At 44.4% G+C, this 22080-nt stretch overlaps 2 protein-coding genes across 3 annotated transcripts in view; one reads left to right on the top strand and one right to left on the bottom strand.

The window, feature by feature from the left end:
• The window catches only part of ERCC3 (ERCC excision repair 3, TFIIH core complex helicase subunit), a 24139-nt gene extending 7978 nt beyond the window's left edge, over positions 1–16161 (bottom strand). The window contains exons 1-10 of one of the 2 annotated variants that reach the window (XM_084806571.1): positions 16078–16161; positions 12499–12704; positions 10965–11201; positions 9864–9913; positions 8933–9068; positions 8376–8540; positions 6504–6708; positions 4845–5159; positions 3156–3340; positions 1050–1252 (exon numbers count right to left, since the gene is read on the bottom strand). In XM_084806571.1, the coding sequence (XP_084662697.1) occupies positions 1050–1252; positions 3156–3340; positions 4845–5159; positions 6504–6708; positions 8376–8540; positions 8933–9068; positions 9864–9913; positions 10965–11201; positions 12499–12704; positions 16078–16096 (1721 nt within the window). In that variant the 5' untranslated portion in view covers positions 16097–16161. Of the gene's footprint in view, positions 1–1049; positions 1253–3155; positions 3341–4844; positions 5160–6503; positions 6709–8375; positions 8541–8932; positions 9069–9863; positions 9914–10964; positions 11202–12498; positions 12705–13665; positions 13824–16077 lie in introns of those variants that run through there. The other variant, XM_084806582.1, reaches the window with a different exon arrangement.
• LOC146358266 (uncharacterized) overlaps positions 13717–22080 on the top strand; it is a 22551-nt gene continuing 14187 nt past the window's right edge. The window contains exons 1-2 of the mRNA XM_084860199.1: positions 13717–13767; positions 15712–16456. Coding sequence (XP_084716325.1) covers positions 13717–13767; positions 15712–16456 — 796 coding nt within the window. The remainder of the gene's footprint in view (positions 13768–15711; positions 16457–22080) is intronic.

Genomic DNA, 22080 nt, shown 5'->3' with positions numbered 1-22080 from the left:
CATGTGGGTGGACTTCTGCTTGTACAATGGGACTTGCCCTTTCTCTCTTCCCACTGCATCCACCCACGCTCCCCCAATCTGCTCCAGAGGACTCCCCCCACACCTCTCCAAAGGGGATTTGGTGAATGGGGGGGGGGGGTGGCAGGCTGCAGGGGAGAATCTGTTCTGCTAGTCTATTCTGCTGGAGGACGGACACCGTTGGATACAAACCCAAGACTACTGCTGCAATTTCTGACTACCTCAATTATGTTCAGCGAAGATCTACTCTACATCTGGAAGATTGTAAAAAGAGAATTTCTTGATTAAAACATTCCCCCAGAAATCTGTTGAAAGAACAGTTCAATAGTCTGTTCTCACCGCTATACACTCAGTTCTTCTGAGACATCTTTGTCAGCCAGTAAGCAACAGCACTTTGTTTAGGCAAGCACCTCCCTGCTGAACATTTCTTAGTAATGTCTCATTTTGTTCACTTTAGGATTTATTTATGTGCAACACTGATCACTTTTAATAATATTCCCAGAAGCATTTTTACTGGTCATCTCTGTCCAGACAGGCTGAATTCTAAGCATGAAAACAGATCACAAGTTCAAATATCTGAAGTAGTGGACTGGCTGAAGCTCCTGTCAGCTGACATAATAAAGCTGCTATTTATTTATTCATTCACTTTTATTATTTTTAAACACCCTCATTGCAAGCTTTGGAAACTGATCAGGGAAATTGTTTTTGCTGGTCAAAAGGCTCAGGCTAAAACAGCCATCACCATTTATAAAGGAAAAGGGGGAACAAAAAAACTAATTTTGTGTTTTGGAATCACAGAAAAACTGGGCTTCCCCACATGCAGCTGCCAGAAATCCATTATTATATAAAATAATCACACCAGAACATTTTTTTCCTTGGGTACCATATACCTTGAATTTAAATTCTCTCAAAATTCTCCTCCTTAATTACATTTGTACCTTTTTTGGACATCTGACGCAAGACTTAACGTTCCCCCACCATTGATGTTACCGGTGCAGGCACACAAATATCCTTCACCCATCAATACTTACTTGCCCAACCGAATTGCGTACTCCTTCAGAGCAAACACATTATCCGCAAAGACTATGATCTTGTCATTCCTCCGTTCATGAAACTTAATCAGAAACTGGCAAGCCCTGAATTTGTTTGGGTTCATAGTATAAAGCAATATTCGCTTCTTTGTTTTAATAGCCACATATTCTCTGTAGAACTCAGGAGACATTGGACACCAAACCTAAGATGATACCCAATAAAATACAGTTAGATTTCAGTAAGGATATTTCAGTAAAGATTCAGAGAGAAGTACAAGGATGATAAAGGTCTACAAGGTTGTGCCGTATGATAAAGACTAAGGGAGTTACACAGTATTTTTGTGAGGCTGCTAAGGGGCCTGACAGTCCTGCACTAGGAGATGAGCTCTGCTTGCAGGTTTCTGGATCCACCAGAAGTAGAGCCTATTCAAGTGGGTCCAAAAGGATTTGAGAGGAGAAACCTCTAGAAGGAGGGGAAAGAGGAGCCAGCCATCCATATATCCCATGTGCTGGGATGGGGCCATAGCTCAATGGTAAGCACATGCTTTGTATGCAGAAGGTTCCAGGTTTGACTCTCAACACTTCCAGGTAGCGTTGGAAAAACTCCTGCTTGAAACCCAGGAAAGCTGCTGCCAGTCATTGTCAACAATACTGGGCTAGATGGACCAAGGGCCTGACCTCAGCATAAGGCAACTTAAGGGTGAGGCAGGAATGTTTACAGTTTTATTTAAAAGGATGCATGTGATTATTTAAAAATATTTGAACAGATACACAGAAAGAGGAGGGACATTACTCATCATGTCCCCTGGACAAGACAACGGGCTGTATCCAAAGCAGCACTTATCCAAGGGGAATTTGCTTCCTCCTCCACACTGAACCCCTCCCCAAAGCCTTTCTCATGGACTCTCAGAAAGGGAGCTGCAGTGAGAGGGGCAAACTGGAGAAAACTGGGTCGAGACAGCTTGTGTAAGTGGGAGCCAAGCCCTAGTGCAGCCTTCCTCAACCAGGTCGTAGACCCAGCCGGCACGGCCAGCGGTCAGGAAGGCACCAGGGTCGGGAAGGCTGTCCTAGTGTGAGCTGCCGGTGCCTCTCTGCCCAATTCTCCACTCTGGAGTTTCCAAGCAGCCTCTGTGGTGGGTAATTGTGCAATGATCTCATCACTGCCAATGTAGGCAGGCAACAGTGCCCCACCCTCAGGGGAGGCAACCTGCTGAATCTCTGGATGAGCTGTGGCTCTGGGCGCGCCCCCTTCCGATCAGGGGGCACATCCCACCAGGACAGGCAAGCAGGCAACACAGAAGGGGGCGGGGGAGTGCTCTGGTGGAACTAGGTAAATTTTGCTCTCTCGAATTCTACCTTTTCCATAAAATTGGGCAGTGTGCCTCCAACTTTGATTCAGAAGAAAGAGTGCCTCTGCTATCAGAAGCTTGGGAAGCGATGTGTCACAATATGGGTTTTGCAATACCTTTTGTCTCCCAAGGAGGTACTTTCTACTACCCATATTTTAGGCTGATGAAGCTCCTTAAAGCCATGCCAAAAGCTCATCTAGTATTCCCATCTCCGTCTGCTATCACAGACCCTGAAACCTGACCCCATTCCTTTTAAATGAAGGGAGATGCTAGCATGCACAAGTGAGGCTTTGCCTGATCTTACAACAAGCACTGCCCCCTGCAGTTGCTTGGAAGAACTGAGTGTTTAGGGGCAGATGGATTATTTCACACAGGAAAAATCTGTTCACCCAAAATGCAACTTGCGTACACTGGATTTTTATGTCTTTACAAGACAAGTGTATTTGAAGGATTTGGCTTTTTTAGCTCAGTAGCGACAGGTGACAAGCCAAGAGACTTAATACTGAGGGAAACTTTCCATAATATGTCTCAGAAGAGTCTTGTTTCCCCAATTTAATTTTTTTTGCCGGGAAAATATTACTGCCCCAAAAGAACATCACAACCACTTGGAATACACCGAAGGGCAGGGATTTCAAAATTTTAAGCAGAAAACAGGTCATTCCACAGGAAAAGCAATTTTATAGCCACTCTGAATATTTAAGAATACATTCTGCAGCCCAGGAAGTCCCATGGCATTAAGGAGCAAAGCATTCTTTACCTCAGCACACTGGACTTTAGCGATATAGCCATTGTTTTGAAGCTCCATCCAATTGGCTTCATACAGCTTAGGTCCAATGAGGAAATTCAAGTCTACGATTTTGTCATCTTCTCTGACGAGGGTAGCTGTCAGTCCAAGCTTGCAATGGGCTTGAACAATGGTGAGCACGCGCCTGAACATTTTTGCTGAAGAATCATATGAGAACAGGTTATGATTTGATTTCCAAAAAGGAAAAGACATTCAAGCAGGAGTGCCATGTTTATTTTCAGAGTGGTAGGTGGCATTACATGCTTGAACAAGAATTAGTCCATTCCAAAATATCACAATGGATTGGAATCTTAGGTTGCGTTAGATGACGAGTCCAGGCATAATTTTATGCACTACAACCATTAATAAAGTTTCTACATTATGGTATTTGAGGTATGGTAGCAGCCTTCTCACAGTCTGTTTGGAGATGAGAAAACGAACAACCTACAACTGTAAACCAGATGTGCCATGTCTAGTGTCCCATGGTGCAATCCTGTGCACATGTACCTGAGTGTAACTCTGTTAAACACAGTAGGATGTCCTTCCAAGTAAACATGCATAGGATCATGCTCTCAGGATATTGGTTGATTAAAAAAGGAAGAAATTCCAACTGCAGAATCACATTACTATTTAAAGGTGGAAAGTTCATCTTAACATGGGAAAATGAACACATAAGCATATTATACTGATTAAAACAAAACAGTGTTTTTAAAGAGGTATTTTTTATTCATGAAGATTTGGGGACCTTTTTAGTTAAAAAGGTCTCACCCTTTTCTTTACTGTTGGAATATTAAGTTTAATTGATATTAAACAAGTTTGAGAAAACCATCAAATTCACTGGCTGAGCCTATGTCGAAATCCAGATGCCATACACTGGTCCATACTGGATGTTTATTCTTTCCTTACTTAATACTAATGAAATCAGAGGAAGTGCAGCAGTCATCATTAAGCAGTAAGCGTGGTAAGAGACATATCTTCCACTTGTTCTGAGAAATCTTGTAAAGTAGCTCTCATTACAAGCATTATACAAGCTCTCATTACAAGCAATCCTCACACCAGCGTTAGGATTCTTTACAAACATGTATTAATTTCCTGTATGTTTCCAAGCCCAATCCAAAGTGTTGGTTTTAACCTAGAAAACCTTACATGGTTCAGGACCATAATACCTGATGAAGCGTCTCTCCTGGAATGAACCTACCCGGACACTATGATCAACATTGGAGGCCCTCCTCCAAGTGCCCCCTCTGAGGGATTTTCAGAGGATGACAACAAGGGAGAGGGCCTTTTTGGAGGTGGCCCCTGACTGTGGAATGCTCTCCATAGTGAGATCTGCCTGGTGCCAACACTGCCATCTTTTCAGTGACAGGTTAAAACTTTCCTTTACTCAGTCATATGATAGGGCTTCTTAATTTAGTTGTTTTATCTACTGTCAATGGATTTAAATTTTTGTATGTTTTAGTTCCTATTGTAAGTTGCCTTGAGTCTTTTTCTGAGAAAGGCAGCTAAGAAATGTAAACAACAGCAACAATTTTTGAAGTATTATTGCCACCACATTACCAAATAAAATAATCAGGGAAGCTGTAGTTCAGTGATGGTGGGTTTAAGATTGGGGGAGGGAGGGGGAAAAGGCATGGTTCACGGACATGGGCATGGTTTCTTTACCAGGTATGGTGTGCACTTCATCAAGGATCATCAGGCCCCACTCTTGACTCTTTAACCATTCCATTACTTTCTCTGCCTCCCATGACCTCTTTGTTGTGTGTCCCAACATGGAGTAGGTGCTGATAGCAACAGAGCAGCCAATTGGCTTGTCTTTGGCATCGGAAGTGAATCGGCAGATTTGGCTGTCATCTATGGTGGACCACATTTTGAACTGGGCTTTCCACTGCTCCACAGAGACAGCAGAATTGCCCAATATTAGGCACCGCTTGTGGACCGTGCAAGCAGCTGTTACTCCTACAAGCGACTTGCCAGCACCTTTAGTGAACAAAAACAAAAAGTTGTCCAAAAAATCTGCATGAAACACATCACTATTCACAGGATTATAAAGGGCAAAAAGCTCAGACAGAAGCTCCCCACTACGCATTTCTGTAACCTACTGGGGGAGAATTAAATTGGCATACATTTGCATTTAGAATATCCTTGTTAAACATATACGATCACATATATAGGTTAGAGGTTATAATGACCTCTCTCAGGACTCATAGAGATACATACAATACAATCTTCTATATGTCTACTCAGAAGTAAGTCCTACTGAGTTCAATGAGACTTACTCCCAGGTAATTGTGTATAGGATTGTAGTGTTAGCCAGAGGAAAAGTTAGGTCAATTGTATTGCTTAGCTTAATAGCAGTGAGGCTTGAAATTTACAAAAGAGGTACCTAGCAAAGTACAAGTAAGAGCGAGTTTCTGTGGTTAAGGCTGAATACACAAGAACATAGGTAGAGTTTAGGAAGTTTCGATAGAAATCAAGTATTATCTGGAAAAGGGAGCAAACGTGTAGATAGAAGGTGGGCACTGCTCGGAAAAGGCTGGAACAGTGTAGGAACAACCACCAATCAAAAGTCCTAACACATGCCATGACCAAATTGGGATTTCATCCATGTTAAGGGATTATTGATGAAAGATACAGTTAAGATTGGGGGTATCACTTCTGACATCCAGCAATCCAGGAAGCGGAAGTCACCACTGCTGGCAGATATCACCCTCTCCAAGCTTGGTCATAAGACTGTCATTTAATTTTCTTTCATTATTTTACTGGGGGACTGAGAGTAAAATGATTCCTTCATTTCTAAGGAACCTTCTTTGATTCGTTATACGAGTCTGTGCCATTCAGTTCAATAAAACAGGCGTCTACCCATAAACCAAGTGGTTCCTCTGCACAGAGAGATCACTAGGATTCCTTGAGTAGTTACACTGGCAGTCAAATTGTTTCAGCTGCACCCTGTATGCAGTCATAAATTAAAACAGATTCCTACGCTACTAAAGAGGAAATGTCCTAAGCAAAAGCAGCCATGGGTCCTGCCAGTCACACATACATGGAAAAGCACAGCAAGTGCATTCAGCCAAGAGAATGCCCCAAATGCACATGATGTAGCTCTGTTGCAGAAGCTAAGCAGGTATAAGTCATGTAAGCTAGATGGGAGACACATACAGAATGTCCCATGTTCTTGAGATGAACAGTGGTATAGTATAACTAACATTTTGCTCTCCTGCCAGCAAAAGAAGCACTGTCTTAAAATGCTCAGCACCATCACAAAGCCGAACTCAAGTCAGAAATCTTTTAAGAGAGCTTTTAACTTCAACCTAGCCAACTCACCACAGGGTAGGACAATAACACCAGATCTAGCTCGGCCATTCCCAAACATTTTTCTCAAGCTCTTCTCCTGGTACGGTCGGAGAACAGCTGTGGGTTTCAAGTCTATATTAATATCAGGATTCACAGAATCATTTCGGAAGTCATACTCAGCGAGCAGAGGGTACTCCAGCTGAATGCAACGCTTCTGAAGCTCTTCAATCATTTCCTGGGAAAAGGGGCAGAAAGGCAGGAAGGGAATGGCTACTTTTATAATTCTACTACTCTGCTATTTGCTTACAGCTTTAGGAAGGCATTGCAATCTTCTTGTAAGGCTTGAAAGGATCCTTACATGAAACAAAAAGCAGAAATATTTAAAGGAGAGTTACACCAGGATGCTGCAGAAATGGGTAGCATTCACAAATCTCAAATGTTTCCCATGCTTTTAAGAGGGTTTATGGGCCACAACAAGACAAGCAACTGTTTCCCACTTTTTTGTGTATCATACTCATGCTTTAATGCTGTAGAAAATATTTGGGGCTATTCACATGTAATAACAACCCATCGGTTCAAAAACTGCTGGGTTATCATGCACAAGCGGGAGAGAGCAGGCGTGCTGCCTGCAGTGCGTCTGCCTCTCCTGCTTTTACTCAGCAAGCCACAATCGGCTCCTGCTGAGCGTGACATCTGAACCCAAATTGCTGGGTTGTTTGAGGGCTAAACAACACAAACTCTCTCTCTCTCTCGCTCATGCACAACAACCCATCTGTTTTTAAACCAATGGGTTGCTGTTACACATGAACCAGGTGTTTATGCATATGGATTTAAGTTTAGCACTCTAGCCAATGGGGATGGAGAAAACACATCCTGTTATTTTAAAGTTCTTAACCTGATTTAACCTCCATACTGACCACCCTCAAAGGGTTGCACGTGAATCTAAGCTAACAGGTTATTCAGGAGGAAATACCTCATTTAGATACTGTGATGCCAAATGTTGAGGACACAGGAATGAACGGCTCCCATACAAGGATCACATACACTGAAGTTATTTCCAAAACTATTCTTTACTCTGCTTTCCCAGTTGTGCCGATACCCATATATGTTCTGTGGGAGCACCTCAGGATGGGGAAGAGCAGCCACTACTCCTATAATGTTCACAGCTTAACCAGAGTAGGAGTTAGACTACTACTTTTCTTTGGAGTGTTTTTTCCTCACTTTCTTTCTCAATGTGAAGCTATGCAGCTCTCAAGGGTAGGCAACCTGGTGCCCTCCAGTCTAGAGGTATTGAACTACAACTCCCATCAGCCCCAATCAGCATGGGCAATGGTAAGGGGTTATGGGAGTTGTAGTAGAAAACATCTGGAGGATACCTGGTTGTCGACCCACAGTAGATGTTAAAAAGCATTAAATACATGCCTTCTTGTTGCACCAAAGAATTGTTTGCATTAACATGTATCTGGTGAGATAACCCACTGCCTACAAAACTCATGCTACAACAGACATCAGTTTAAGGCAGCCTTCTCCAACCTGGGGCCCTCTAGACATGTTGGACAGCAACTCCCAGCATGCCCCAGCCAGCCAGGTTGGAGAATGCTGGTTTAAGGCATATTTGGTCTTGCTGATTTAAGGGACATTGTGCTGTGGTCACACAAAATTGTTAAGGCAGTTAGATTTGCATTTCAGGCTTCAGCTAAAGCTCACTGAAGGAGGACAGAGCCCACAGACCTGAGTGAGTCTGGGGAAAGGAAAACAGCTCTTCAAAGTAAAAGGAGACGGGCTGCCAACCAGCATAGAGGGCCACATCCTGCCAAAAGACATCTTGTTATTTAACAATATATGAACTCATACTCAGTCTGCCATGATGAGGGGATCCTTCAATGATTAGTGTATTTTTACCTGCTTTACTTCAAAAGACACGGTCTGGGTTTCTTCCTCCTCCTCTTCATCCTTGTCCATTTGTTCATAAAACTCAAATAAGTCAGCAGGGACATCTGGTTTATTCTGACCATCTGTCCCTTGTGAACTTGAAGGGCCGCTGCCACCTTCGCTTGACTTGGAAATCTAGAACAGGAATTCAACAGGGCAGAGGAAGATGCAGCCAGAAAGGGGCTTACCAATGGGGCCAGGCCCATCACTGTTGAAGACCAAACAAAAAGACAACTAAACACAGGAGGCTGTACACTAGTACAGACTGCAAATAAGCCAGCCCCAAAATGTGATGACAATGGTGAAAGTGGACACAAAAAGATAGGTATAGAGTCCCAGCAAAAATGTGCCCACATTCTTCACAGCCATCTCTGATGCTTCAACTGTAGTAGGAAACTCAAATGGGGGCGTGTATGGCAGGGAGAAAAGCCAACATGGACACAAAGATACGCCTGTGCCAGCTAGTTACATAGTAAAGAAAGGACGGCCCATATTAAATAAAGGGCTGTCATGTAATCCATGCTTACAGCTGATTTGCTTGTGAATGTTTCTGTGATGAGTTCTGTTTCTTCCCCTTCTGCATTTCTCAGCCGACAGTCCCTAATAACTAGGTCCTGGAGAAGTTGCTGAATGACTTCAGGGTGGGTGCTTTCTACAAAATACCTAGTAAGTAGAGAAAAAGAGAGGGAGTTGTGTATGCAGATTCTACCATTTTAGGAAGGCCTGCCCCAATAGAGGAGGTTGTACTCTTATTTTTTGTGCCTCTTCAGGACAGTTTGTCATACACTTTGAGAACTATAAAGTGATACTAAAGTTGACACCTGACCACAATTCTTAAAGAGGCAGTGCTCATGTTCACACATGACAATAAGCCAGGAATCTTGGCTTGTTAAACCACAATGTGAACAAGCTATGGGCTGGTACACATAGCCTGTTTGCTCCCACTTCTTGTTTAATTTGGGTAAGCAGGTAAACAAACCAAGGATAGTTTAGCATGATGTCGAAATCCATCATTATGGTTTACTGCACCCAAACAAGCCAGGATTGGTAAAACAACAACAAACCCTGGCTTAAAGCTGGTTTACAAATTCTGAATGGTTTGGGTGCAATAAACCATAATCCCAGGTTCAGCCGTTAGTTATCCCTGCCTGGTTTGTTTACCAGCTCACACTAACTGTGAAGGGAAGTGGAAGCAAATGGGTTGTGTGCACCAGCATGCAGCTCATTCCCATTGTGCTTCAATATGCCAGGATTCCTGGCTTAACATTATGTGTGAACACAGCCAGTGTGTTAAGAATATTGCTGCTCCAATCATATTTTCTTCAGTAAAGGCATTCTAAAACAGAAATATTATTCACTCAAGTAGCATCCAAGCCAAACTAAATAATCAGCTAACAGGAACTGGGGACAGGTTTGGAAATATTCCCACAATTAAAAAAAATACAAGTAACTGCTTACCTGTTGTGCTTCAGGACCAGCTTTACCTTTCCATAGCTGACAGTACACAGCTACAAAAGAATACTATTGGTTAGGAACACAACATGTGGAGGAAATCTATTTGCACTATACGCATAACTGTGTGTATACAGAGTAATGTTATCAACTTATTACACAAGATATCTGAGAAAAGAGGTATGTGGCCCAAAGAAGAAATCAAACTTGAATGTTTGCACTTTCAAGTCACCCACAAAACATGAAAGAGAACTTCCCAAATTCCCAAAAGGTTGGTTTAGATGAGCCTTCCCCAACATGGTGCCCTCCAGATGTTTTGCACTACAAATCCTTTCAGCCCCAGCAAACACAGCCAGTGGTCAGAGATGGGAGCTGTAATCCAATACATCTAGAGGGGACCAGGTTGGGGAAGGCTGGGTTTAGATACTACCCATGGTCATATGATTTAGTACAGCCTGCCCCATCCTGAAGATGGTGGGAGTTGTCGCCTGAAGAGCACCACACTGGGGAATGCTGATTTAGAACTCTTCATCACATGAATCCTGCTCATCACATATAGCAGGTTTCCTCATCTCTGTTCTGTGTCATGGCATCTACTTGGGAAGGGGGGGAACATTCACTAAGTGACAAGCAAGTTCTGCATGACAGGTTCTCCTAAATGATGTGCCCAGGGGTGAGAGAACCACCCCTTGTCAAATGAATTGCCAAGACCTTCTCTCACACTTTGACCAAAGTAGGCTCCCAAAATCCTGCTCAGATTCATAGCAGCAAGTGGCAATAATAGGTTAGTTTGGCCAAATTCCTAGAACAGGATTTGCTTTTGTGCCGTCCATATGGATCTTGAACCAACCTGCAACACTGATTCTGTTAAGCTATCCATCCAATTCTGGATGTTACCCCCTCTTGAATTTTTGGTTATCTCCAATTCTGTCTCTTAAATATACTACAGTAACTGAATGTTTGTTTGCAGGTCTTATCGTCTAAGAATAAGTTCACTTGTGTACGGATGTCCTCAGCCAACTCCAAGCATGACATTAGCATGACAGTGTCCAGCCCTTTATCTCTGAATGGATATACCAGTAGAGCAAGTAGATAATAACGGCTTACCTTGATAAACTGAATAATCCCATCTGGCACACCAGTCTTACTTAGCTTTTGCAAATATTCTGTGATATCACTTGTCTGCAGACCCACACTGACAGCAGCATAGAGGGAGTAAGCAGTCAATTTATATTCATGCACATGGACAGGTCGACAAACCGGCTCAGCGATGGCAACTAGGAAATCCTGGGCATACTTGTAAACAGGTGAAAAGGCTTCGAGGAAAATACGGCCATCAGGAGCCTACAAAAGGACAGAAGAAAAGTTGCAATAATATTAATCAGAAAACAGCGGCAGATAATCTGCACCACTGCTTTTAGGTATGCAACGTGTAATGCGGAGGAGTGTTTCATTTTATCCAGTGAACCGAGGACGACCAACCCACTTTGGAAGTTTCTTTGAATTTGTGTTTCTTTTGCAGCAACAGCCCCCCAGCTCCCATACCACAAGGCAAGTTACATTTGAAGCCCACTGGAGTTTCAAAAGCAGCTTGTGATATGGCATTTAGGGAGAAGCTTGCCATTCAAACAAGACAGAAATCTCACTGGATTCATACAAGCTCTTAGGTGTGCCTGAAATAGCTCTCTGGAGTTTGGTCAGAATTCTGGCCTAGTGCCTAGCTTTAAATTCCTCCTCCACTCTGAACTGGGAGCTTGAGAGACAGCATGGTAGTGGTTTGTGTTGGGCCCGGACTGGGGAGACTTATGTCCGAATGCCCATTTAGCCATAAAGCTCACTTTGGGCCAGTCACATAGTCTCAGACTAATCTACCTCACAAGGATAAAGTGATAAGGGATAAAGGCTGCTTAAGGATAAAGTGTGCTGAGGATGAGATCCATCAACGCTACACTGAGCTCCGTGGAAGAGGGACAGGATAAAAAATATATCATACATTTATAAATAATGAATTCATAGGGTGGCCATTTCAAGGTTACTATGAACCAGCCTCAAGGAAATGGAATGGTGGCTTTTTCTCACAGAGTCACTGAGAGGATGAACGAGATAAAGCATGAGATTCAAGTGCCTTCCTCAGAATGCCATGCCACAGACACAGAAACCACATTGCACCCATGTCTGATTCTTCCCCCCATAATTCTCACCTTATGTCTACAAAACAAAATCAGAGGAAAGCTTCCATTTTTATCAAAGAAGGGGGCTAGCCTAAAATTAGTATTCCTTCTCTCCCCCAGGGGACCCGAACATTAATATTCTGAAAGACAGAGAATGCTACTGCTACATTAGCCACCGTGAAAGCGAACAACAAAGTTTAGCGTTTTTAAGAGTTTTATTGGATCAAACTTGTCAACATTTCTTGAAATTCTTTTAAGAAAATCCAGGCTTCATCTGTAACAGAAGCTGCACTCAGGTTCCCCATGCGATTTGTATCGTAACGTAAAACATAACCATCTGCAAAACGTGGCATCTTATAGTAACATGTTTTAAGGTAAAACCACTCAGTATAGCCAAATACCCTCAAACATTTCCTTTGTCAGAACATGAGTGAAACTTTCTGAAAAGCTATGTGTTTAATGGGACGTACCACCCACAATGGGCGTGAGGAATGATCGTCCTTGAGCAACATCTGGTTCCTGTAGTCTTTTGCTCCATATTCATCGACTTTTGTCCCGGAATCTTCCACTTGCTTTCCTGCTGCTGAGGGAACTGCTTCTTGGGACTCTCTGCCTGGGATATCATATTCTTCTTCCTCCTCCTCCTCATAGTGCCGTTTCTTAGATTTCTTCTTATCTGAAAACCAAGGCATAGGCAATTAAAACACACACACAAAACCTCAGAAACTGTTTACCCAATGAACAAATCAAAGGCACAAGATGTCCATAATGACACACAAATGGAAGCCTTTCCTCATCCTGAAGAATCTTCCAAAACCCAGAAGTGAATCTCAACACTTTCCTGTGTTTTCAAGGATCGTGGTTTCCATAGTTCAGGGGTGCATGATCTTTTTGGCCCTGAGGGCCATATCCAGCACCCGTTGGCGGGGTGGGAGAGAGTGGGGCCACACATGCACATGCGTGCGCACACACAGCCTACCACGAGAGGGTATGAAGTTTCTCTACCGCCACTAGCTGGGTGGGGAAGCATTTTCTACTTATAAGTAAGCAGGACTGAATCACTCATCAGCACTTTCAAACAGCATCCCAAATACCAAGCCTTTGCTATTTAGTCAGAAGTAAGCATGACCAGCATGTCTACTCACAAGCAGGGCAAGGCTCAGAAGCAAGCAGAAGTCACATACACAAAGGAGAGCCCCCCCCCCCACTCACATCAAATGAGGTCTCTAGAGAGGTTTGCCTGACATCTACATTGTACTTCTTCCAGTACCAGGCAAAGACCTTTTTATTCTCCCAGTATTTTAGCTCCTAGTCTTTTAGCTTTGATGTTTTTAATCTGTTTTAAAACTCTGCATTGCTGCTAGGTTTTATTCTGGTTGTACTGTTATATTTTGGTTTTAAGTTTCCATATTTTATATTGTTTTATGCTGCACTTTGTGATTTTAATTTTTGTGAACCTCCCAGAGAGCTTTGGCTATTGGGCAGGATAGAAATGAAATAAATAATAAATAAATATTGCTAGTAGAAAATAACTGCAAATGTACCGCATCTATAGTGATTTTGGCCACAACGTGAGTTATTTTCATACGTGTTTCACATGTATTATTGTTGAAAGCCAGTAAGGCAGGGGACTCCACCTTTTGGACCCATGGACACATTTGAGAAACTGCTGCAGGCATCACCACAAAATGGCTCCTGCAGAAGATGTCAGTAGTCAGCCTTTTTCAGTGCTCAGCAGGGTAAAGTTCTCATCGCCTCTGATCAGCTGCTGATTGGAGAAAAGACCTTTCCCCTGCTGAGAGAGAACACAGGACCTAGGGAAGAAGTTGGTGGGTGGACCAACTGGGATGCAAGAAAAAGTGGATGGGATGTTGCTAGCTTCGCAGGCTGCACTGGAAGTGGCTGAGGGCCACACGTGAACTGTGGGATGTGCACCCTTGTGGGTTGTGTGTGAAGTGTACTTCCTAGGAAATAGTCAGAGTAAACAAATAGGATACCATCAGTTTTCCCTTCAATTAAGTCAAAATTAAACTCCCTACACAGAAAACATTTTCCATGTCATAATTTGCATGTTAATCATGACTGCCTACAGGGGGCAGGCAACCTGGTGCCCTCCAGATGTTTTGGACTATAACTCCAATAATCCCTGACCACTGGCCTTCCTGGCTGGGATTTGTGGGAGCTGTAGTCTAAAACACCTGGAGGGCACCATGTCACCTACCCCTGGTCTAGTGCTTTTCATGCTGTTATTTTCCACGTGCAAACTATTTCCATGTAAGAAACCCACAACATGTCAGAGACCCAAAAAGAGAGACATCACTTCTCAACTACGTGCACATTTCTCCTCACACTGCTTTAAATGGGGAGTAGACTATGCCTGCACATTAACATTGATTAGTCTCACAAATGGGTAAGAGACTCCCCCATTAAATGCATACAATGTATCTACTTACAATTCCCACAGACTAACTTTTATTCAAAGTTGCTGCTACACGACATTTTTTAAACATTTCGCAAGGGTGGTATATCTGGATTGTTTTTTCCCCACTGGCACACAGTCATGAGGGTGGAAGTATTACATAAGGGAAGAATCCATGGGGCAGGGAGAGGAGGACTAGGATAAACAGAGATGCTGGCCCTCTATAAAGGAGGGACATCAGACTCAATGGGACCACTGAAGGGCCAAGATTCCAATCCAGCAAATGTCCAGCAATCGCCCCTCAAATATTTTACCAGCTTTAAAAGGGAGCATACGCAACTCTCCTATACTCTCCACGCTCCTCAACTGCTGTACTGTTGAGGGACTAAAGCTGAGACATTCAAAGTCAGCCATTACTGGGTGGCATTTGCTTCCTAGCTCTTAAGATGTTGCAGCAACTTGCTGGAATTTCAAGCAGCCTCCTATCCTCCTCAATAACTTTTTAAGCAGAGGTGCTAAGGGTAGAACCAGGGCCTTCCTGGGGAAAGAGCATGTGTTAAACCATTTCAATCTACCCCCGTTTCCACCCCGATTTGGGCACCAAACCTTTATGTGCATGGGAGATCTGCGGAAGGAAGGTTCTTTTTTTTTTTAGAAAGGAGGAAGGAGATTATTTAGGAGGCATAGGGCAAAATCCTATGAATGTTTAGACAGAAGAAAGTTCTAAAATTCCCAGCATGCCCCAGCCAGCGTGGCTGGCTAGAGGGATGCTGGGAGTTGTATGACTTCTTTCTGTCTAAACGTGCATAGGATTGAGCCCTTATGGATCAAAGTATGCTTTCAAATACAGGGCCTCAACACACAACCCAAACTCATCTAATCTATTTCTCATTCTTCTACAGCTAAGTATTGATCCTGCATTTATTAGTTTACGGTTAAATAAAAAAGATGAAGATCTGCGATACGTATAAAAGGAATAAAAATAAAACACACACACAACCCAAACTACTGCCTGCTTAATTTCTAAACACAAGACAATAAAACAGGCCGGCTTGCCCAGAGGGGACAGCTCCCTACCGTGGTAGCCCAGCTTCCCCCAACCTGGTGCACTCCAAATGTGCTGGACTGCAACTCCCATCATGGCCACGCTGGCTGGAAATGATGGGAGATGTGGTCCAACACATCGGGAAGGCAGGCACCAGATTTTAGGGAACTGCTGTATTAGCCCTTCGTCCTAACAGCAGATGCTGGTCGTTGTTGCTAGGAATGGACCTTGCAGGTGCTGACAGGCATTCCCTCCGCGCCCCCACCCCCCGCTTCTCCTATCCCTTCACAGATACTAGGGGTCCCTGCAGCACAAAAGAGACGCCGGGGTTCGAATCACGCCCCCCGCCACGAAAGCAAGCACGAGTTTCGAGAAGGGCGGCCAGCGAAACCCAGCGGCTCCAAATCTGGGAAGACGCCACCGCCAGGCTGGAAGGCAGCGGGGCCCCCGCGCCGGGGCAGGGTGAGCTCCCTCGTCGGCAGAGAAGGCCGCTCGAAGCCCCGCCCCACCCCACCCCACCCCACCCCCTGTACAGGGGAAAAGAAACAGGGCGGCCGCTGCCCGCAAGCCGGCGCCGCCGCTCACCTCGCTCCTTCTTGCCCATTTCGAAGCGGCCTCAGCCGAGCCGCGCACGGCTCCTGCGGCTTCGCCCCCCGCGCCGGCGCTTCCGGAGCAAGAGAGCGAGCTGATCCGGTTTCCCCGCCTCCGTCACACGGCTCGGCTCCGCGAATGCAAACACGGAAGGCGCGGGACGACGCGCTGGGGAAAGGCCGCGTGCGGCTGGAGCTTGGCGCGGCGCCGCGGCGGGCCGAGCACTCCCGCCCCTCCGCCGGGGGCTGTTCCCGCTTGCCGAGGGCGGGAGCGCGCTCAGCTGGCGCGGCGGGGCCCACCCGTAGGCGGAGCCGCGGCGGCTTTCGGGGCGCCGTGACAGTGCGGCACATTCTGAGTCACCGCGCCATCCTAGGTATGTCTACCCTCGAGTAAGTCCCCAGTTGATTTCAGCGGGGCTGGCTCCCAGGCACGGTACCCGCGTCTAGGCTTGCAGCCTAAGGGCGCGATCCTCGGGACCGTGTGAAAGCCGGAACGGAACAGGCAGACACGGACCCTTTATTGAAAAACAGGCCTGCCAAACGTTGTGGCACGTGTTAGAGACGCCCGAGAACAGTATTTTAGGGCAGGACCCCTTGAAAAATTGTATTATTAACCTCTTAATGCCCGGGACACAAGCGGAACAGAATGGAACGGCCCGGAACAGCCACTTCCAAATTAGCCAAATCAACCAAATTCACCAGTCACACGTGTCTGTATGGGAGGGATGCAATAAGCCACAACATTTCCACAGGAACCACGTTCAGATACTGGTTCTGGGCAATAGTCCACATTCTCGAAAAACGGCCCAGAACGGCAACTTCCATGTGAGCCAACTCAAATTCTCCAGTCACACATAACTACATAAGAGACATGCAATAAACCACAAAACGTTCACAGAAACCATGTTTGGATACTCGTTCTGGGCAATAGTCCGTATTCTGGAAAACGGCCCCGAACTACAATTTCCAAGTGAGCCAAATCAAGGAAATTTATTAGCCAGACATAACTGCATGGGAGTGATATAATAAGCTACAAAAATGCCATAAAATCATGGTCCAGTACCTGTTTCAAGCAACAGTCTGTATTTTGTAAAATGGCCTGGAATGGAAATGTGCAAGTGAGGCAAATCAACCAAACCCACCAATCACAAAGTGACGAGATGGGAGTGATACAATAAGACATAAACAAACACTACCAATCAATATTAGAATTAAAAGCCATCTTTAAGAATATAAGAAGAGCCTTGCTGGATCAGACCAAGGGTCCATCTAATCCAGCATTCTGTTTACACAGTGGCTAGCCAGCTGTTGACTGGGAACCCACAAACAGGACACAAGTGCAACAGCACCCTCCCGCCCATGTTCCCCAGCAACTGGTGCACATAGGCATACTTTAATGTATATTACAGTCATATAACAATCAAATCCACCTCAAAAATTACCAATGTGTGTCTTTAACTTTTAGCTCTACTAAGTAACATTTGACATCATCAAATTAAATTTGTCTATTGTTAAACCAGCGTACTTTGTATTCAGTGATTTTTAAAAGCCTGCTGGTTTAAGACCAGAATTTAAGCTCTCTCATGTTTGCTCAAGGTCCACAAATCCAGGAAACTGGAAGCTAAGTCTGGTGCCTTAACTGATGTTCCCCGTGATCAGTGATGATGTTGTACGTCATGAATTACTTACCCTCCATGCATTCACACTTCTCCTAGGTCTTTCAGGCCCAAATCTATACGAGGAGGATGGAGAGCCTTGGACCAGCAAAGATGCCCTATGTTGTCCTGGTCCTGTATTGCTTTATGACGCTTTTGAGCCTTACTGTATGGCTAGGGGTGTTTCTACCTGAGCGATTTATTGCACGCTCATGATTGGTCAGTCATGGAAGTTTGCGGGTCCTTTATATGATGTTGCCAACCTCCAGGACATCTCCCGTACATTTCCCCTCTTATCCCACTTTCAAAAAGATCGGAGATAAGCTAATAATAAAAGTCAATGGTGGCATATTGGCAGTGTGTAATCCTGGCATAGCACTATGAACTTGCCAAGGAAGGACGTTCCTCGATTCAAACCATGTGTCTGCCATGTAAATGCTTGAGCACAATTCTCGACTGCAGGCTGATCGGAGGGAGAAGAGGGTAAAATGCCTCCCTGCATTGAAGGGAAACAGATCTGATCCCCCACCCCACCAAGCTCAGAATCAATGCCCTCTGTTGATTTAGCGCACCCAATTAAGTTCAGTGGAGCTTACTCACAAGTAACTGTGCTGAGGGCTGCAGACACAGCACAATCTTACGTCTACTCAGAAGTAAGTCATAGCTTTCCTGTGTGCTGTGAGGTGTTTTCCTCCCTTAACTGTGCACAAGTTAAAGGAGGAAAACACACATACCCCATTCCTTTGCACACATGCCAGGGAGGGAGGCGCTCCCTCGATTCAAACCACATGTCTGCCATGTAAAGGAGCCCATCCTAATCCTGCAAAGAAACCAAAAGCAGAAACCCCCAGTAAAGATGCAGGGGGGGGGGTGCTTAATGTAGGCACCCTAGGGGAATGCTGTGAGTTGAACCAGGCCTGTTTGTTAGTTTTATCAGTAGCTGGCAGGATGGGTTAAACAGTAAAAGGGAAACCTCTTCTAGCAGTAACACTAGTTGCTTCATAAAGCAATATAGAACCAGGAAAACATGGGGCATTTTTGCTGACCAAGGAAAAGTGTGGGTACATGAAGTGAAATGAAATGGGCATACATACAGTGTGAATGCATTTTCAGTATAACATGTGAATATAGTCCCTGCTTGTCCTTTCCCCGCTACACAGAAGGTAAGGCCAAGGATTGGGGCCTTTGTACTGCATTTCTGCTTTCAGAAAGTTGGTGTGAAGTCCTGAGCCTTCTGCTCCCCACATTTGTGCATTCCATCCCTCCCAAATTATCTGAAGGTCAAACATATTACTGTGAACATGTAGCTGGGGTTTCTTTCTTTTTTACTCAAAAGTAAGCTCATGGGACCTCATATGGATCAGGACACTAGACTGGTGGGTGGGGGACCTTAACCCTTTTCCCTATGCCTGCAATTTACATTGCATGCCTTTTTGGCAATATAAATGGGAGGCATGGGTAGGTATGTATGAATTTTCTTAAATCCACTCCATCTGTGTTTCCCAGATTGTCAATTATCCTTTGTTTTGTTATCCAGTCATTCATGGAATTGGATCTCTCCTACAAGAATTTCATTCATTTACAAAGGCACATTAGTGCACTTACATGCATGCACAGGTGTGCAAGTGCACATTTGCACAAATCCCCCGCAAAAGTAACAAACTATACTGTAAGTCTGGTTATTGGAACATTGTTTTTTGTGGAGGTTTTGTGGCTCATTGCATCACTCCCATCCAGTTGTGTGTGACAGGTGAATTTGGTTGGTTTGGCTTATTTTGAAGTTGCCCTTCTGGGCCATTTTCCAGAATATGGACTATTGCCTGGAATGGATACTGGAACATGGTTTCTGTGGACATTTGGTGGCTTATTGCATCCATCAACATATTGAAATTTGTTACCCATGTTGTTACACGTGACAAGAGGTTTTGGTTGATTTCTCACTTGGAAGTTCCCATTCCAGGCCATATTATAAAATATGAAAGTAGTTTCTGTGGACATTTTGTGGCTTATTGCATCCATTCCATGTACGTATATATGACCGGTGAATTTCGTTGATTTGGCTCACTTGGAAGTTGGTTGTCTGGGCTGTTTTTTGAGAATGTTGACTGTTGTCTGGAATGGTTATCCAAATGTGGTTTCTGTGGATGTTTTGTGGCTTATTGCATGTCTCCCATACAATCATGCGTGACTGGTGAATTTGGTTCATTTGGCTCATTGGGTAGTGACTGTTCCATGCCACTCCGTTCTGTGTTCTGGGCATTAAGAGGTTAATTTTTCAAGGGTTTCCATCCTAAAATATTGTTCTCAGGTATCTCTAACACATGCTATAGTGTTTGGCATGGGTCTTTTTAAAATAAATTGGGTCGTTCCAGCTTATTCTGTTCTAGCTTTTACACGGTCCCGCAATCCTATGCCTATTTAGACAGGAAAAAAAAAAACTTTAACTCCTAGCATGCTCAGGTTGTAGGACTTTTTTCTGTCTAAATAGGCATAGGATTACACCATGAATTATTCTGGGTGGTATGCAGTGTTAGTCCTACTTGAGAGCAGACTTGTTGAAATGAGTGGAACTTAAGTTAGACTCGCATTGGATACAACCTTGTATCTTTACTGCCAGGGAGGCACCTCTGGAGTTTTCTGCCTCAGCTGCCAAAAAAATTGACCAGCCTAGGGTACTGTGTAGCTGGCTGGAGTGTTAATGGCAGTGTGTATGTGTATTGGGGGGGGGGGTTGCTGCTTCTCCTCCCTAGGAGCTAGACTGAAGCCCACCTGAGCTTCAGCCAAACAGCATCTGAGTAAAAGAAGGGATTGCTGAGATGATGCCAAGGAAAGAAGGAAGAGGTCCTGTATCTTCTGATTCTCCTCTGCCTATTATGGAGATGGATGGCATTATCCCTCTCCTTGCAGGCTGGATTTAATTTCAGGAAGGGCCAAGCTGCTTCTTCAATACACAGAGAGCCTTTAAACCCCACCCCTCTACAACCACACAGGGCTGAAGGGCTCTTTCACACAGCTGCCCAACTTCAAGGGTGTAGAATAAGGACACCTAGGTAGGTAGATATAATGAAGCTTACAGCACAGTATCAGCTAGGCTATACTGTACCACAAAGAGGTTGGTTGCAAATGCAGAATCCTTTAGTCAGAAACGTGTACCCAGTAATCCAAACTGTCTTAAAAGGAGGACAGCTGTCCAAGACAGCCCAGAAACCCAGATAAAGTCTGTAGATCAATGTAGTCATGCAGAAAAGAGGCCAAGTTTAGAGCTGGAAACTGGGTGTGTAGGAAAGGCCTACTGCACAGTTGTAAATCATGGACTTTGCAGCAAGATATGTTTAACAGTAAGAGGAACACTACAAGGCATATCCATGGGGGGCTGCCCCCTCAATGGATACTGATGGGTAGGGACTCCACATCTAAAGGGGGGGGGATTGAGAAATTTTGTTGCTGCAGAAAAACAAGTAGGACAGCTTAATTATGTAATCTTCAATATAGCTGTTTTCCCCGTCAATTAAGACAAGATCTGACATTTAAAAGCTGATGCTGTTAAAGTGCTGCATTCAATATGCCAACAAATCTGGAACACTCAACAGTGGCCACAAGACTGGAAAAGGTCAGTTTACATTCCAATTCCAAAGAAGGGCAACGCCAAAGAGTGTTCAAACTACCGCACAATTGCGCTCATTTCACATGCCAGCAAGGTGATGCTCAAAATCCTACAAGCTAGGCTTCAGCAGTATGCGAACCGAGAACTACCGGAAGTACAAGCTGGGTTTCGAAGAGGTAGAGGAACTAGAGATCAAATCGCCAACATTCGCTGCATCATGGAGAAAGCAAGAGAATTCCAGAAAAACGTCTATTTCTGCTTCATTGACTACGCTAAAGCCTTTGATTGTGTAGATCACAACAAACTGTGGCAAATTCTTAAAGTGATGGGAGTACCAGACCACCTTACCTGTCTCCTGAGAAACCTGTACAAGGGTCAAGAAGCAACAGTAAGAACCAGAGATGGAACAACCGATTGGTTCAAAATTGGGAAAGGAGTACGACAAGGCTGCATATTGTCACCCTGCTTATTTAACTTATATGCAGAGTACATCATGAGAAATGCTGGGTTGGATGAATCAGAGATCGGAATTAAGATTGCCGGGAGAATTATCAACAACCTCCGATATGCAGACGATACCACCCTAATGGCAGAAAGCGAAGAGGATCTCAAGAGCCTCTTGTTGAGGGTGAAAGAGGAGAGTGCAAAAGCTGGTTTGAAACTCAACATTAAAAAAACTCAGATCATGGCATCTGGCCCTATCACTTCCTGGCATATAGAAGGGGAAGAAATGGAAGCA

This window comes from Heloderma suspectum, chromosome 1, assembly GCF_057233095.1.
Source record: "Heloderma suspectum isolate Gila_16-S chromosome 1, 16-S_ref, whole genome shotgun sequence".
NCBI classification, from domain to species: Eukaryota; Metazoa; Chordata; class Lepidosauria; order Squamata; family Helodermatidae; genus Heloderma; species Heloderma suspectum.
Note: the sequence above shows the minus strand (reverse complement) of the source record. Positions and strands in the feature narration are given on the sequence as shown.